The 17,463-nt window shown below is 40.4% G+C and overlaps 2 protein-coding genes across 6 annotated transcripts in view; one reads left to right on the forward strand and one right to left on the reverse strand.

Moving 5' to 3' along the window:
- The window catches only part of Pdzd2 (PDZ domain containing 2), a 374,195-nt gene extending 366,164 nt beyond the window's left edge, over window positions 1–8,031 (forward strand). For 2 of the 4 annotated variants that reach the window (XM_005386153.2, XM_013514973.1), the window contains exon 24: window positions 2,870–8,028. In XM_005386153.2, coding sequence (XP_005386210.1) covers window positions 2,870–3,036 — 167 coding nt within the window. In that variant the 3' untranslated portion in view covers window positions 3,037–8,028. Of the gene's footprint in view, window positions 1–2,869 lie in introns of all 4 variants that reach the window. The other 2 variants (XM_005386151.2, XM_013514972.1) reach the window with 2 other exon arrangements.
- Window positions 8,032–13,628: 5,597 nt separating this feature from the next.
- Window positions 13,629–17,463, reverse strand: part of Golph3 (golgi phosphoprotein 3 (coat-protein)) — a 36,528-nt gene continuing 32,693 nt past the window's right edge. For both annotated transcript variants that reach the window (XM_005386155.2, XM_005386154.2), the window contains one exon: window positions 13,629–15,534. In XM_005386155.2, the coding sequence (XP_005386212.1) occupies window positions 15,110–15,534 (425 nt within the window). In that variant the 3' untranslated portion in view covers window positions 13,629–15,109. The remainder of the gene's footprint in view (window positions 15,535–17,463) is intronic.

A 17,463-nucleotide genomic window follows, 5' to 3' on the forward strand; every position in this document is an offset into this window, starting at 1 on the left:
TTCCTCTCCCTTACATATGCAAACTATCCACTCCCGGGCGGGTGTAGCTCTCACACCCATATTCAAACTCTAATAGCCTGCCCCAGGGCCGCAGGAGGCTTTGGGGGGACACACAGACATAAACCATAACACAAAGCTGTTGAGTTTATAATTGATATAAAGTTCAGTAAAATTTCCTACATAGCAGACTACACGCTTAAAAAGAAAAAAGATACCCTGTGCCACTAAACAACAGGGGGAGACATTCTAGATGGATTGTTAGCCCATTCTATTATTATAGGAACACTGTGCTTAAGCAAACTAAGACAGCTCCGGTGCCACTGGGTAATATATATAGCCTGTTATTGACTGAAATGTTATGCGACACTTGACTGAAAAGGATTAACATATGGCCAAAAAAATTATAAGCCAATGTAAAAATACAAGTGACTGACTGGAAGCTAATGTGCAATGTATTAACAGTTATCAGAATAAAGAACTATAATAATGACAAAAATGCAAAAAAAAAAAAGAAAATTTAAGAAAGCAAAAAGAAAATTGACATTTAAATCTAAGTGGCCAAGAAACTAACATTAAAGATGCTCAAGTTGGCTGGCTTATGGGGTGAAAATTATGACACTGACAATATTATGAATTATTTATGCCTGTTGGCTTGGCCAAAAACAGGCGATTTCATAATACATGTTGGCAAGGATGTAGAGAAAAGAGAGGACTTGCTCCTTGTAGGGGAATGGATATCCCTCCACCTCTGGGAGAAAACATGGCAGCCTTTATGAAAACAGGGGCCAGGAAACAGTGTACACTTCTGTCTGTAGTAGAACGAGAAAATATATTCATAAAAAGGAACAGTAGATGACAATTAAATAAATTAGATCCTTACATACCAAACAAGACCAGTTCAGTGTAAAGCCAGGCATGATGGGGCATGCTTATAATCCCACCACTGAGGAGGCTGAGACAAGAAGATTGCTGTAAATTTGAAGCTAGTCTGAGCCACACAGTTCACAACCAGCCTGGAATATACAGTGAGACCTTGTCTCAAAAAACAACAATAAAAACCACAGTGTAGAATAATAAAAAGCCAAATGTAGATTGTGCACTGTGTGATATTAATTCAGAACAACTGTAACAGTCTGATTGTGCCAAACAAAATCTACACAAGACATTTTTGGGCAAAACCATAAAAGCTTTCTGAAGAATTTTTTTAAAATACAGTAAATGGAGACAGGCATCCTGCTCAATCAGTTAGGATTCAGTTGACCTCATGTAAGAGAAAACCTAAAATAAGTGTTTAATTTCTCTCTCATGTAAAACCCAAAGGCTGGCACCAGCTTTGGTCTGCACAGCACAAAAGAATTTCCACCCGCTTCCTCTGCTCTGATCCCTCTAACATCCTAGTGAAATAAGACACGACCATCAGCATGGCAAATGAGGAAAATGAGAGAAATGTGTAACTTGCCAGGATCGCAGCGTGGGACCCAGAGCCAGTCTGATTGCTCCCTGTGTGCTTCCCGCTAACACAGCCTGTGCGGGCTGGGGAAACGCCGGTCCTTAGACCCAGGGCCGCTCCCACCTTTGAACCTCTCTGACCTCATCTGACCTGCTCCAGGCCTTCAGGGAACGTTCTAGACCATGATGCTGGGTATGTGCTGTCACAAATATAAATGGCTGTGCCCAACAACAGTACTTCAGTCCTTCTAAGAATCTATCTTGAGAAAGCAATGACTGTGATTAAATCATCTTCACTGCTTCTACTGTAGAGCACAGGTGAGGCCTTGCTCCTAACAGGAGTATCTCCCGGTATCACTGAGCAAAGCATCCTTGGCTGGGGTGGATGTGAACTTACCACTTTCTTCCAAGTTGTGTGTTTTAGTATTTTATCAATTTTATAATCAACTATAGTTACATGTGTACAAATACCAAATATTTGACAACTTTCAGAAATTTAAGATAAAATAAATATCTGCTCAGTCTTTTTGAGGTCACTGAGAAAATTAATTTTTATTTTCACTCTTTGGAATTTTTCTTTCAGTGCCGTATAATCATATAGACAAATTATCTTCCTCTGGTCCGTTGTTTTTGTCTTGCTCATATTTGGGCAAGGAGGAAATGGGTCTAAGAGGTTTTTTTTTATGTAGTCCAATTTATTTTTACGGATATCTTAAATAGTTCCCTATCTGAAGCTGTGCACAAGAGCACATGGTTATAATCAAAACTAATCCCAAGGCTAAGGCAAGAGGATCTCAAATTTGAGGCTGGCCTAAGAAGATAGTGAGATCCGGTCTCCAAATGATAAAAAGTACAATAGTTGCTGTCTTGTGTATTTTGTCTCAGTAACGAGAAAAATAACACCCCAAGTTAGAGGAGGAAAGGTTTATTTGGCTCACAGTTTGTAAAGGTTTCAGTCCATAATCAGCTGGCTCCACAGCAGGGTGGCCTGGCAGAGGGGCATCTCAGAGAAACAGTTCATGGAGGGCAGAAGGCAGCAAAGCGAAGGACTTTTAGCACTTTTTTCTGTCCCTTTTATATTCTACCTAGGCTACTGGGATTAGGGCAGTGCCAAACCAATCAGTGGACTGATTTAGTGATCACCTACCCTTCATCCTAGCACCCTTAATCCTACTATTGCACCATGAATCAACCATAGCCACCAGAAAAAGTCCCACCATGAATCAACCATAGCCACCGGAAAAAGTCCCACCTATGACTGCGTGTTTTGGGGAAACATCTAGACACAAGCCATAACAGGTGCCTATCTTAAGAATACACGCATGTCATTTAGGGATAGTTCTCATTTAAATTTTTAATTTAGACTTTTTTTTGAACCCTATGAAAATGCCAGGCCTCTATTCTGTATTTGTTCTAACAGGCGGCGCAGCAGAGCAAGCTGGAACAATAGAAGCTGGAGATGAAATTCTTGCTATTAATGGGAAACCCCTGGCTGGGCTCACGCACTTCGATGCCTGGAATATTTTGAAGTCTGTTCCAGAAGGTCCTGTGCAGTTAGTAATCAGGAAGCACAGGAATTCTTCGTGAATTCTGACAAGAATCACTTCTCAGTTCTATTTCAGCGAATCAAAATGACTTCTTTAAATGACGGGTTGAGACAACAAGCAATGGCATAGATGATACAAGCTCCCCACATTTGTCCTTACACACGAAGTCTGACCTACTGTGCGCAGCAACTATGAAGGGAAACTCCAGAAGCTGTTCACCTGGACCAGGCTGGGGGTTCGTTTTGTTCCAGCACCTGTCCCCTCCTTTTATGTTTGCAGGGGGATACACGAGGCGACATGCCCTTCTTCATCTGAAACACCTAGCTACACCTCTACATCCCTCCTGCGCCATCTTCCAGCATCTAATCCTGCTGAGTAGGGCCCCGAGAGGTGACACAAATGTCACAGCTAACAAGACTATAGTTTCATATGATTTTGTAAGTAAATGACACAATGCTCTGAGGCACATTCAATGGAAAGAGGAGCTGTAGGTAGGTAGGTAGTACCCTGAAAAGAAAATGAATAATGACCTAATCCGTAGGCTGAGCTCAGGAATTACCCCAAACTGAAAAGGCAAAATACAGAAAGTAGTATTTAATGAGTGTAATGTACAATGTATGGAAGCAGAGTTCAACTCAATGAGTTGACTATGAAGTATTGATCATTTTCTATTTCTGCAAATTTCTTTTAAGTCATGCAGCTGTTTTAGAGAATTAGCAACCCCGATAAACTGTACTACATAGCTGCGAGCTTTGCTGCTGGAAGGAGCAGGAAGTTCCAGATGTGAAAGCACCTTGCACCTCGTTTTCAAACTGGTTTTGAGTAAATGCTTGATTTCAAGACTAGTCACAAAAGCAGGCAAAATTTTCAGCCACTAGGTCTCCATTTCTACATCTTATGCACTCCACGTACTAATTTAAATTTCAGAAATCAAGTATCTTTTTAATGCCCTTGGATTTAGAGACAGGGGCATTCTATTTAAAATCCAAATTGAAAAGTCTGAAATAATCCTCTGAGGAGAATTGTCTGGACCGTTTTTCTCCTCTTCCCCACACATTTAAATAACATAGCTTTCTAAGTCACAGTTCTCTTTTTCTTGACCTGGTGCAATGACAGAGATCTGCAGTAACTGAAAGTTTTGTTTTCCTGCAGACTGTCGTGACTCACGCTGCTTATAAATCCCCCTGGCCGCCATTAGCTCCTCTGAAGTGGCCATCCCTTGTCACAATGTTGACTTTTCTTCCCTCCCACTCTACCTTCTTTTCCTAAATTCCAAAGCCTCACCAGCTTGGTTTACCAAAATGTCCTAAGAATGAGGAAGAAAAATGGAAAAACAGGGTGAGTCAAGGTAAAGGGTCATGCAATATTTACAATCCAAATCCTCGGGTGGCACAGGTCAGCCCACTGAGTTCCAGGAATACGGGTGGAGATTGCATTAGTCATACCTGAACACATGATGCTGAGATTTTATGTTGGCGATTTCTTTACATAACTTACAGCTATGTCTATGACTACAAGCCTTGGACCATGGAAATACACAAGCTATCACCTTTGTACATCATTTTTCTGAGTGACTAACCCTGCTATATATCTATGGAGCTAGCCCAGAGAGGTCCCTCGGATGAAGTATCTGGCTTATCTGAGCCCAGATTTCTCACTTTTCAACAGGTTATACAGAGGAATATGCAGTACAGAAGTTAGCTAGAAAACCTGATTGATTTAATGTCTACTTTTCATTGCAGTTACAGGTAGGATACTATAGGAAATCAGTGCAAGGTGCATGCTAGATTGTTTTTTAAGTCTCTGGGGTCAGTTTTGTGGTTTCTGCTTTCTTGCCTAAATGATGAAACTATTTGAAGTCAACACTGAAAACCAATTTTTCCTCCACTATTATAGCTATGTCTATTTATAAGAAATTCACAGTCATATGTGATCAGACAGGAATTTCTAGAGCAAAATGGAGCAATGGCGGGTCTTCTGAGTCCCTAATCCTCATGTCTGAAGAGTACAGGGTGAACCCCTGCCTTACCACACTATGTTCAATCAACCATTTCTACAAAAATCTTGCCTGAAGGGTTCCCCCGCCAACAGGAGGACTGAGGGAAGAAGCAAAAACTAAGCTGTCTTTGACCCTGGGATAGAGAGCTATTTATTTGTCTTCGGTGTTCAAGGCATGACTAGTATTTCTAATTAGTCTAATAAATTCCCACACTTCCTGAAGTGAACACTAATGGTATTGTCCTACCAGAACTTCCATTGTTTTTTTCTTTTTTAAACTGGTCAGTCATTCACAGTAGGCTATGAGCGTAAATATGTGTTAAACATGTAAATCGTAGTTGCAAGAATATACAATGAAGGCCGAGGAGCCTGGGTTTCGTTTCCACCCTCCCACACACATCTCATTGAATTGTATGGTTGACTTAATTGGCACCACACCTGTTGTATGATATTATACATTATCCTTTATTTATGTAAAATAAAATGCCTTATATATTAAAGAGTAAGTGCAATAATATGAAATAGCCTGTACATTTTAAAATGTTGTCGCCAAGTTATGTAAATCCACATGTGTAAACAACTTTTTTAAGTAATTTTAAAAAATAAACTGCTTACTACTTGGTTTTTTTCATTGTTATTCATTTAGAGTAATATCTAGATGAAATAACGACAGATGCTACCTAGTTACCGTGTAAATAGATGAGAGGTACAAAGGCAAGAAAACTCTAATCAGTCACTTTTCCATTGGCCACACTCAATCTTGACATAATCCAAAATCATTCCACCTCTAAAATCTTAAACACCCAGCTCTTACACAACTTCCTGGCCTCTGGTCACTTCCTCCCACTACATACTGTCGTCACCAAGCCCGCTAATCCCTTGACAGCTGTGTACTTTCTCCCCGTCAGAACCATACCCTTCTGTTGCCTTCCCTGGCTCAGACCCAGTCTGTCCAGCCCACAGGCTTGGGGCCCTTGCCCCACTGACCAATCTTTCCAGTCAAGCCTGGATTCTTCCCACTAGCCACCACCTTGGTTCCTATTCCCCTACGCCTACAGAAAAATCCCACACAGGAAGTATATGGCTGTAAGTTCTTTTCTCCGACTTCTACTGGACCGCTGCTGGTTCTTAGCAGTTGTCAGCTTTTTCCTCTCATTTTTTACAATTATGTTCTGTTTCTCTCAGAAACCCTAAGTACTCGTCTTTACTCTCACACCAAGGCCATGTGAGGCCCTACTTCACAGAGGGAAATCAAGTATCCACTTTACTTAGGCTGTTTGGTTTTAAGATGCAGACAGCAACTTACAGGGAGCCCAAGAAAGAAGGAAAGATGGCATCTCCCAGGAATCCAGGCTGGCACCCAGCATGAGCTCAGTCACAGCTCTGGGATTTCCTTATCCCACGCCCTCTTGTAGGCTTCCAAAGTTATCTGTGCTCTGTTTCTGCCACCCACCTAGCACCCTTTCCGCACTCAAGCAATTGTTACCTAGAAACCTCCAGTGACTGCCACTTTGTCATAATTTCAGCTCACACAATATCCCACCATTTTTGACATACAAGCTGCTACTTAATTCTTCCATATATATCCCAAAGGCTCTCATTGCCTCAGCCTCCCTATACTTGGCTAAAGCATTTTCCCAGGAGAGGAAGTGTTTTTTTTTAATTACCCCCTCCCTGAAGCCCACCAAAATGAACAAAGAAGGAAACTCTAGTTCTACGATATGGAAACAGCCACTAACCCATTCCATGAATTTGGAAAACTACACCACATATAGTAAGACCTAAGACCAAACTGAAGAACAAGTAAATAGGATACAAACCTGTCTGAGAGAGAAAGCACAGGAGGCATGAAGTAAGAGTTCTTAAGAACATCACCAAAACCCTTCCCTTCGAGAAACAGATGCAGGATGAGCCTGATCTGGAGTCATCTTCATGCCTCAGGATGGTGGGGAAGGTGAGGTGGAAAAGGGGATCACTTTGATTTTCCCCAGCACCTAGTGGTCATTCTAAGTAGGTCAGAGTAACAGGCAGGGCGTAGTCTGATCTGGGGAAGCCTCCATCAGACATAACTCTGCAATGCAAGGACTCGGCCACTCAGTAAGAAATAAGCTGCCAGTCACCACTACCCCACACAACCTCCTGATCCCCACCAGAGCCCAGGATGCCAGTCAAGATTATAATCAGGTGCTGTACAGTGCCCCTCTAGGCCTGAAGGGTGAACTGAACGATGCTTAAACAGCGAAAAGGCTCCACCAGTGACCAAGCTTAACCCAACACCAAGCTCAGGCAGAATTCATCTAATCTAAAGTGGATTCAGCAAGGCTCTTCCTTTATAAAGAAAAGGGCAAAGAAAAGAGAAGCAAGGAAAAGGCACAGAGGGAGAGGAACAGAGTATGGAAAAGTGCTCAAGTGTGCCCACACACAAAGCTCAGAGAAAAAGGACGAACACATCCTCATCAAAACTTGGAAGGCACCCCCAACAAAACTGTAAAGTCAGTGGGGACAAACCACCACCAGCGTTAGCACCAAGACAATTTGGTACCACAATCTGTACCAGAGAAGGAGGAGAAAGCAGGTCACCCGATGGCCAAAAAGACCCCACCAAAATCCATACAATAGGGAAGGTAGAGCTAGTGGACAGCAGAGCTGGAATCTGATGAGGGAGGCTGAGGCAGGAGGACTGCCACGAGTTCTAGATCAACCTGGGCTACACAATGAGTTCAAGGCCAGTCTGAACTACACAGTGACACCCTGTCTCAAAAAAAAAAAAAAAAAAAGTAATAAGGTTCAGATAAAAAGTGAGGGGAGTAGATTTCAGACAATTAGCTGCCATATTTTTAAACATTCCACCAAAACAGAGACAAGGGCTAGAAAATTTAGGCTTACCCAGCTCTCCTAAAAAGAACAGGAAAAGTAATTCATATGAAAGAGACAGGACATGCTATAGAAGTGATGGTGAACCTTTTAGAGCTTTCAATGATAACAGCCAGCTTCAGTACGCATGCTATAGGCTCACCACCACTGCTACAGGGTCAGTTCCCATACAAGTATTTGTGTGTGTGTGTGTGTGTGTGTGTGTGTGTGTGTGTGTGTGTGTGGACAAATATAATCCCCGCAGGCAACAGCACACCAGAGATGTGCCCAGCAAAGCCGAAAGAACTGTGACTCAACACCACAAAACTTGAGCTGTAATACATAAAGAAAATGACACAAATGACTAACAAACCAAAATGAGAAAAACTCAAGAAATTTTGATTAAAACTCAGGAAAGATTAAATAATTAAATTCAAGAGTCAACTAGAAATATTCTCTGAATAAATATGATTACATCTATGAGAAAGACAAGATATAAGGAACTGTTTAAATATAAGAAATAAAAAACCCATGTGAAACTGACAATGACAGAAAAAAAATACATGATTAGTCTCCTAAAGACGAAAATCTAAAAAAGGGAACAGAACAAAACTTTTAAAATTTCCTGTAACTAGCCGGGTATGGTGGCACACACCTGTAATCCCAGCACTTGGGAGGCTGAGGCAGGAGGATTGTTTCAAATTTGAGACCACCCTGGGCTACAAAGTGAGCTCAAGGCCAGCCTAAACTGTACAGCGAGAGCCTGTCTCAAAAAGACAAAAAAAAAAAAAACCTCCTGAAACGGATATTAGAAATATGTGACAGTAAGTTAATGAAAGAACATACCAAGACCAAAACAAACTCATAGCGCAAACACAAAAAATACTGGGTGAAAAATCAAAGCATTCATGGGGAACAGAAAATCCTATTATAGTAATTATCAAAGCCTGACAGCAGCAATACTTTAGGCTGAAGCATATTTTTCGTACTCAGAGACAATGTTACCCAAAAATTTTACCTGACAAACTTTGAGGTAAAAGACCACCAACTGTCATTAGCACACAAAATCTCAGGTGATATTATTCTCACAAACCCTTTCTTAACATATACTAATGAATGATGGAGATAACCACAATGACTGAATGGAGTTGAGCATAAAATGCATGTACTTTAAGAGTTAAGCCCAAACCAGTAAGAAGAGATTATGGCATATAATGACTGCATGTTCTTATAATGCAGATGCACCACAACTCCAAGGGGGGGGAAGAACTCGAAGAGCATCTTAGGTCTTTTTAGCTGAGCGTGGCAGTGCACACCTGTGATCCCAGCACTCCGGGGGCTGAAGCAGGAGGATCACCACAAGTTTGAGGCCAGCCTGAACTACACAGTGAAATCCTGTCTCGGAAAAAAGTAGTCTTTTTCAACTCTGCTTTAAGTAATTGTATTGGTGGCATTGTATTAATACTGTTGTAAGAATGTCTTCAGCATTATGGTTTGTGTCTAGATGTCCCCCACAAAGCCTCATGCAACCATGCGCGGCAGGCTTCTAGAGTTTGTGATTGATTCACAGTCCAATGCTATGATTAAGAGTTTGAGTGCTACACCCGCAGCAGCAGCCTGCATTCAGTATAAAAGATCGAAAGAGGCGTCACTATCCCTGTCCCCTCTCACCCCCACTTGCCTGCTTTGTTTCCACCACAACTGTTAGGACACCCTGCCTTGGAGCACGTCAACTATGGACTGAAACCTCTACAAACTGTGAGCTAAATAAACCTTTGCCCCTTTAACTTTGGGTGTCAGGTATTTTGTCTCAGCAACAAGACAAATAACTAAAAGAGTGTAAAGAAAAAATGAGTAATTATGCCAGGCACGGTGGTGCATGCCTGTGAATCCAGCAGTCCGGAGGCTGAGGCAAGAGGGTCACCAAAAGTTTTGAGGCCAGCCTTGGGCTACACAGTGAGTTCAAGGCTAGCCTGAACTGCATAGGGACACCCTGCCTAAAAAAAAAAAAAAAAGGCACTCTAGGGAATCAGTGTTGATCAAATAGAGATATCATACAATTTTTTTGAGGGGTAGACAAGGTCTCATCATGTAGTTCAGGCTGGCCTTGAATTCACTATGTAGCCCAGGCTGGACTCAAATTCATGACGATCCTTCTGCCTCAGTCTCCCAAGTGCTGGGATCACAGGCATGCCCAGCTCAAAAACTAGAACACTTAATAAGGAAATGTGGACAAACAGCTTTAAAGACAGAACACAGAAAAGCCTACATATCTAATGTGAAGATCAATGTGAAGTATCAATGTAAACTCAAAGTATTTCAATTTTTTCCTTTTTGTTCCTTTTTTCCATTTTAAGCTTACAATTTACTGAAATTGTGTAATTATCACCACTATCAATCTCAGAACGTTTTCATCTTCCCAAGCTAAAACCATGATGTAGAATGAGCCCACATACACACAGCCATACAAACATACACAGTACACACAATTTTCCCCCAGAAGCAACGACCATGGCAGGAATATGAAAGCCCAAAGTACGGTCCTGAAATTCTATTTTATGTTAAAACAAATCACAGCATTTTGGAGAAACTGATGATTCCAGGCATGGGACAGGAAATGTACAATCTGAACCTGGAACACCGTGCGGCACCAGGAGGTCACCAAAGACTACGGCTAGAGTCGGGATCCCTGAAGAGGGTTCCCCCAGCCAAAGAAGAGACGTACTGTGTATTAAAAAGAAAAGCAGCTGTAACAGTTCAAAACATAAACGAGTGTCTTACACCACACCAAGTGAACTAACCAGGCACAAAAAGACAAACACTGTTAGGGTCTCACGTACATGTAGACTCTAAAGAAGCCCATCTTCAGCAGAGTAGAAAGGAGGTTACCAAGGCCAGGGGCCAGGGAGGAAGACTGGGAAAAGGAATGCTGATTAAGGTGTACAAAATTAGACTGAAGGGGTAAGTTTTAGAGGGATCTACTGCACTGCACGACGGTCACAGTTCATAATCTAATCCAAAACTGCTCCAAGGACAGACTTCTAACATTCTCACCAGAAAAAAGGTAAGCTTTTTTAAGGCTATGGATGTTGTTAATTAGCTTCAATGAACCTTTCTGTAATGTACACTTAAGATGGAAACATCACGATACTCTACCGATATACTTAATCATTTACAATTACAGACAGCTTGTTTCCATGAGTTCTCTGGCGGGTGCCAGGGAACCAACTCTATTTTGAAAACTGATAAGTAAACTATGAATTTATCCTACCTTTCCTCTACGAACTATACTAAAAGTAACATAAAAGATAAAGTTCCCCCTTGTAGGAATATTCTAACTCTGTAATCCCAGCACTCAAGAGGCTGAGGCAGGAGGATTACTTTGAGTTCAAGGCCAGCCTGCATTAAACAAAGTGAGAACCTGTCTCAAAAAAAAAAAATATTCTAACAAAGAAGAAATGGTGGGTATTAAAACACCACCACCCTAGAACCCAAATAAATCACAGGATCTAACAATTCAACAGTAAGGCTAACACCACAAAAAGAGTCATATAATATGACTCCTGAAAAAAGTACACACCGACACCTATGAAGCACAATTATCTACACAAAGAAACCTGAATCTGGTTAGGTATCTGCCCTTCTTGGGAAATAAGTCCGAGAAACACGTTACATTATGCCATGCAGAACGCAACCACTAAAATCTAAACTTTGGAAAATGCCACAGGACAGACAAATGACCCAGCTTCTTCAACAAATATTTTGCAAGGGAAAAATAGAACAAAGAATATATAAGGTTAAAAGACACTTAAGACATATGAAATGGAAAAAAAAAAAAAAAAAACAGAGCAAACCTATCAAAGATGCATACTGGATCAGGATAAGCATTTACAACCAGGGATCAGAAAGACTAACCAGAGGATGCCTCCAATAGCTTCTGGTACCTGGCAAGGTTCCACCTCCTGAGTGATAGCTGTAAACACATCCGCCTTAAGTAATTTATTAACCTACACTGTGTATTACCGTTTATATTTCAATCACAGTTTCAATGAAATTTTTACAGATATTCATAACCTAGACAGTTTTCATTTGTTAACCATATCCCCCCAAACTGATATACATACCTCTCACCAAAAGGCACATCTCTTCAGTAGCACAGCAGGACAGCTAAGATCTCCCCCCGAACTTCAGCACTCGGGAAGCTGAAGCAGGAAGACTACACATTCAAAGCCAGCCTGAGCTACACACTGGACCCTGTTTTATATTCTTCAAAGACCGGGAAAACCAATGGCGTCACAAGCACAGGGTTAAGTCCTGGTCAATTAATACACAAAAAATTAAAGCCCATTAGAAAAATGAGTGAACATGAATAGGTAACTTGCTGAAAAAAATACAAATTACAAAAAAAGAGAGTAATGATAACCAACCCCTCAACAATTAAAACTTACTAATTCTCCCCTATTAGGCCGGGAAAGGCTAGGACTGATGATACCCTCTGCAGTACTCGCTAGGGTATAGGGAAGACAACTTGGCATTATTGGTGGAAGCATAAGTCAAACTAGAAATCACCTCAGCTTTATTTTCATGTTTTCAAACTATATTCTTTAATCAAGTCCATTCTAAAAGTCAGGGAAATATAAAGATACACACAAAAACATACAATATCATTTGTAATTATAAAAACTATGACACTATCCCAACTATCTACTAATGAGAGATTTAACTAAGCTGTACAATAAAACCATTCAGAAGAACAATTACTCTCACAGCTAAAATATAAATGCAAAAAGTAAACTGCATTAATGAAAGTCAGACTATACTACTATTCTGGCAGTAGCTACCTATATAATTGTAACCTTGGGGTGAGAAAGTACGCATAGCAATTTAATTAAACCATGTTACCATCTACATTCCTGTGGAGGACAGCCTGCACCATTATGCACATTAACATCGCCATCTGACATGCAGGCAGAATGTACAGAAACCAGGCGTCTCACCCTTGGACCCAACGGGCTTAGGGGAACTGAAAAACCACCTCAGGTTGTCAGCTGTCTTGAGATGGATGAAAGTGAAACAGAACAATATTATCTGCCAATATACAGTAAATTAATACAAGATGGGAAAGTCACAGAGCTGGAAATTAAACTCCACAAACAAACTTGTAACTGGTGGTTCCCATGCTGCTGGGGCTAGCGTAGCGATGCCCAGCAGTCACAGACTTAGCATCAAGCAATATCATTTTTGGCAGGAAAGGAAGTTATTTTAATAGAAAAATATTTTTCTATGTATTAACACAGTGGTTGACAAACCAAAGCCCATGCACAGCTGCCTGTTTCTATAAGGCTTCACTGCAAAATGCAACACACCCTAGCCCTTTATTTGTAACGTCAATGATAGCCTTCATTCACAGAGTTGAGTGATTTGAAACAAAGACTGCATGCGGCTCACAAAGACTAAAATATCTACTATCTAGTTCTTTAAGAAAAAAGTTTGTCGAACTCTACATTGAAATATTATAGTGCTACCTGTAACCCCAGCACTCAGGAGGCTGAGACAGGAGGATCATTGTGAGTTTCAAGGTCAGCCTGGGCTATAAAGTGAGCTCAAGGTCAGCCTGAACTGCACAGCAAGACCCTATTCTCAAAAAAGATGAAGGAAAGAAAGTAAAGAAAGGAAGGAAGGAACGAGGGAAGGAGGGAAGAAAGGAAGATTGATTGATTATAGTGCTATACTAGGTAAGAAAGCAAGCTGAAGACACAAAAAAGCAAATGACATGCATGCTCTGATTCAGGCACTTTCAAGATCATAGTTTATTTATTACTTCAGATAAAAAGATAGTATACATATTAGGGAATCCCTTAAAATTCAACTCTAGAGTTATACACCATCTAGTACTTTTGCATTGAATGTTAACCAAAAAAAATTTCTAAACACCTGAAAGCCCCACTATTAACATGAACTATGGTAATAAAAAAATTTGACATTTAATTTGTTCAATGTATAGTATTTACATTATGAAACCAATGGTGGTATAATAAACAGTGATAAAGAAATAGTAAAAATAAACTTTAAAAAAGCAAAGGCTTATAATCTTACAATGTGCTAATTACCGTAATTGTATATAAAAAATTAAAACATAGCAGAGCTTTCTGTTACAAAATTCTTAATCATCTGAGTTGTAGTCATTACTTACTACCAATTTACATGCAACATGAGCTAGGACATTTGATTTTTTTTCTTCAAGAAAGTATAAAAATGCTATTTCAGAGCAGACATTAATTTTTTACTTGTGGACAGAAGAAAAAAAAACTGTACTCAAGATTAGTACTGGTCACAAGCCTCTTTCGAACATAAATCATAAAAACTGTTAAGACAAAAAACAATCCAAAGATGCATAGGCAGAGAGTACCGTGAGTGGCACAAATCAAAGAATCCTGCAACCAATTAAATACTCATCTTTTCTGTCTCCTCCTGTGAGAGGTCTATTCCGCCATCAATTAGTAATGACTGGAGCAAGTGTGAGGGGCACCAGGTGTATAACTAACTAAATCTTACAAAACACTAAGATGGAGGCAGGGGTGGCCAGAAGGGGCAATTTATATTTAATTCAAACTATATACAGCATAACTGGAATGCAGCCCATCCCAAACTGGCTTTGTGAAACAAATGGACCTCTCTGATTGAATAGTTAAAATTATAACAAGTGTAATAATACAATAGATTTACACGGGAAGCAAAATCCAGGGGGGCATTTTATATTAAGTATTTACTGTGCTGTTTCAATTTAAAAATAATTTTGCTAAGTATACATTTCAACTGAGGTCTATATATAAAATGTACTAATAGATACAGGTATTTACCTTTGGTGAGTTGAAGGCCTTGTTGTGACTTCTGTCGGAATTGTAGGCAGAATGCTAATGTACAGGAGGGAAAACTCAAACTGAGGCAACCCAAAAGCTGTGCATGTGGGGTGACTAGAGCTACTTTGAAAGTCAAAGTATACCAGAAACCCAGAACAGGTAATAGTGAGAATGGAAGGGGAATGGAAGGCCAATATGGCAGTAAAATCTGTGAAGAACAGAAAGAGGAAGCCTCTCGTACCAGCAGAATCCTGCGTACATACAAAAAAGAAAAAGCCACCCACCATTTCATAAAACAAAAGCCAATTATAGTGTGGGAAGTACAAACTGCAGAAAACCAGAAGTCAGTAGAAGAAAGACTACTGGTTTACATGAGAGAAAGAAAACGTTTCATTCTGACAGTTACTTGGTGAACGCCGCCACCACTGCCCACAGAACCTCGTTGGTGTTAGCCTTCAGACACTCTACTTCTGGGTCCAAGTCCAGGAGCTGCCGCACTCTCTTGGTGGCTAAATCATACTGCTCGTCCAGAAGAGGAGCAAACGCGTTCTCCAGGACATCTGAGGCGTGGGCTAGGTAAATGAGGGCCAGCAAGCGCTTGTCCATGCGATGAGGGTCATTCACCCATTTGTCAAGAACAGCTTCTTGAACTTTCTTGATGAGGCGCTGTTTAATGTTGTTGTTGGTGAGAGGATGTGTCGTCATGTCAAAAAGTAGGAAGTTCTGTTTCTCGGTAGTCAGTACACCCTTTTCCACCAGGTTTTTAGCTAATCGTTCCCGCACGTTTCTTAACTGATAATGTAATTTTAATGGATTCCATGTCTCACCTAAATGAAAGATTTCAAAGGTTAGAAATGGATATTATTTGCTAATTTTGTGAAATTTCTGAATTATTAAAATAAGCGGTAAAGTTTGATTTTTTATGCACAAAAAGAAAAAGAAAATTCAACAATGCCCTCCCAACTAGACCACAAAGCTGGTCCTTTGGACTCTCAATGCTGGCATATTCTCAGGTACAGCAGTCACTCAAACATCTAAACTGAAAGTAGTCTTCAAACCAGTCACCCTTAGTCTAAGGGGTAAAAGAGCCAAGCATGACACTATGTTCCTGCTCTTTCCAGCTGTTATCAAAAAAGCAGCCAAAACATTACTCTGCAACAGACAAAAGGAAAGAAAGTTTCCTGACTATATATGCTACTCCTGAAATCACACATACAAAGTCACTAGTAACAGGAAAGTCTGCAATGGTAATTCTATTCTTTGATGACAAATAATATAAAACTAATTCTATGAGATCAAAAAAGTGTCACACTGAGAGTGGTGGGTAATCCCAGCACTCTGGAGACTGAGGCAGAAGTTTGGGGCCAGCCAGCGCTACATAAGCGAGTTCAAGGCCATCCTGCACTACACAAAGAGACTCTCTCACAAAGGAAAGAAAGTGTCACAATTTTAATCTTGCCTTGTGAGACAAATATCTTAAACAGAACCAAATTTTTCACTAAGCCTTTTTTCCTTTAAAGAATAACAGAAGGAAATTTATCAGCATTAATCTTGGTTATCTTCTAGAGTATCTGTGACATTGTTTTTTAACATTTTCTGTATTTTCCCAATGATTACTAATGAACACAATACTTATTTTTGTAATTTGGAGGAAATATACTACAGTACTTTCCTAAATTAGAGCATGTTAAAAGTCAATCATAGGCACCTTTACTAAAAGAAAACACTCCAAGGCTAAATTTTACAACACAAGAGAAAACTTTAAACTTCACTGCTCGTTACACATGCCGTTAACTACATTGAAATATTAAACTTTTAAAAACTCAGTTCCTCAGTCACACAAGCCATATTTCAAGCACAAAGAGCCACATGTGGCACTGACTAAAGACCAGACAGCAAAGGAATAAAATTGTATCCGTTTGTTTTGATACTGGGGATTGAAACTGGGGATTTCACAACAAACTACATCCTAAGCACCTTTTTATTTTTTGAGACAGTCCCACTAACTTGTTAAATTACCCAGGCCTGGCTCAAACTTGAGATCCTCCTGTCTCAGCCTCCCAGAGTGCTGGGATTACAGATATGTTCCTGTACCTGGCAAGAACAGATCATTCTCATCATCACAGAAAGTTCAAATGGAAGGTGTCACCTTAAAATATACTACAACTCAGCCACAGATAAGCATTTTTGTAGACTTAATACTAAGGCATACAGGAGTTTGCAAGATTCCTAAATCAAGCTAAGAATTGCCTCCCTACCGTAATTAGAAATCTGAATAAAATATGTGAAATGACTATTTTCAGTTATCAGTAAAAAGTAGCCCACAACTATTTTAGAGAAACGTAAGTGAGCCCTGTGCCCACCCACGCCTGCTGCCTGGAGGTGCATCCCAACCAGCAGGGCAGGAAGGAAGACCCCAAGTAGAATATAGCAGTTCCTCTGAATTAAGAAGTCAGAGATCTGAGCTTGGGGCAGCTAAGCAGCTGAACTGTGCAAGGCAAATAGTGAAGGGAAAGCTATGCAGACAAAGGTTTAAAACCTGCACGGTACCCCCGTGAGTGGCTAAACACTAAGCTGTTTATGTTATGGTGAAAAATTCAACAAGGCTACACAAAGAGCAAATAGCAAAAAACTGTAAGATGAACAAGGCCACAAGTGCACACAGAACTGGAGAAAACTTGAGTGCCAACCAGCCTAAGCAGAGAGGCCTCACTGAAAACCCAGGACATGGGAGAAGGGACTCCAGGAGGATCACA

This window comes from Chinchilla lanigera, unplaced genomic scaffold, assembly GCF_000276665.1.
Source record: "Chinchilla lanigera isolate Chin_1 unplaced genomic scaffold, ChiLan1.0 scaffold00025, whole genome shotgun sequence".
Classification (NCBI taxonomy): domain Eukaryota; kingdom Metazoa; phylum Chordata; class Mammalia; order Rodentia; family Chinchillidae; genus Chinchilla; species Chinchilla lanigera.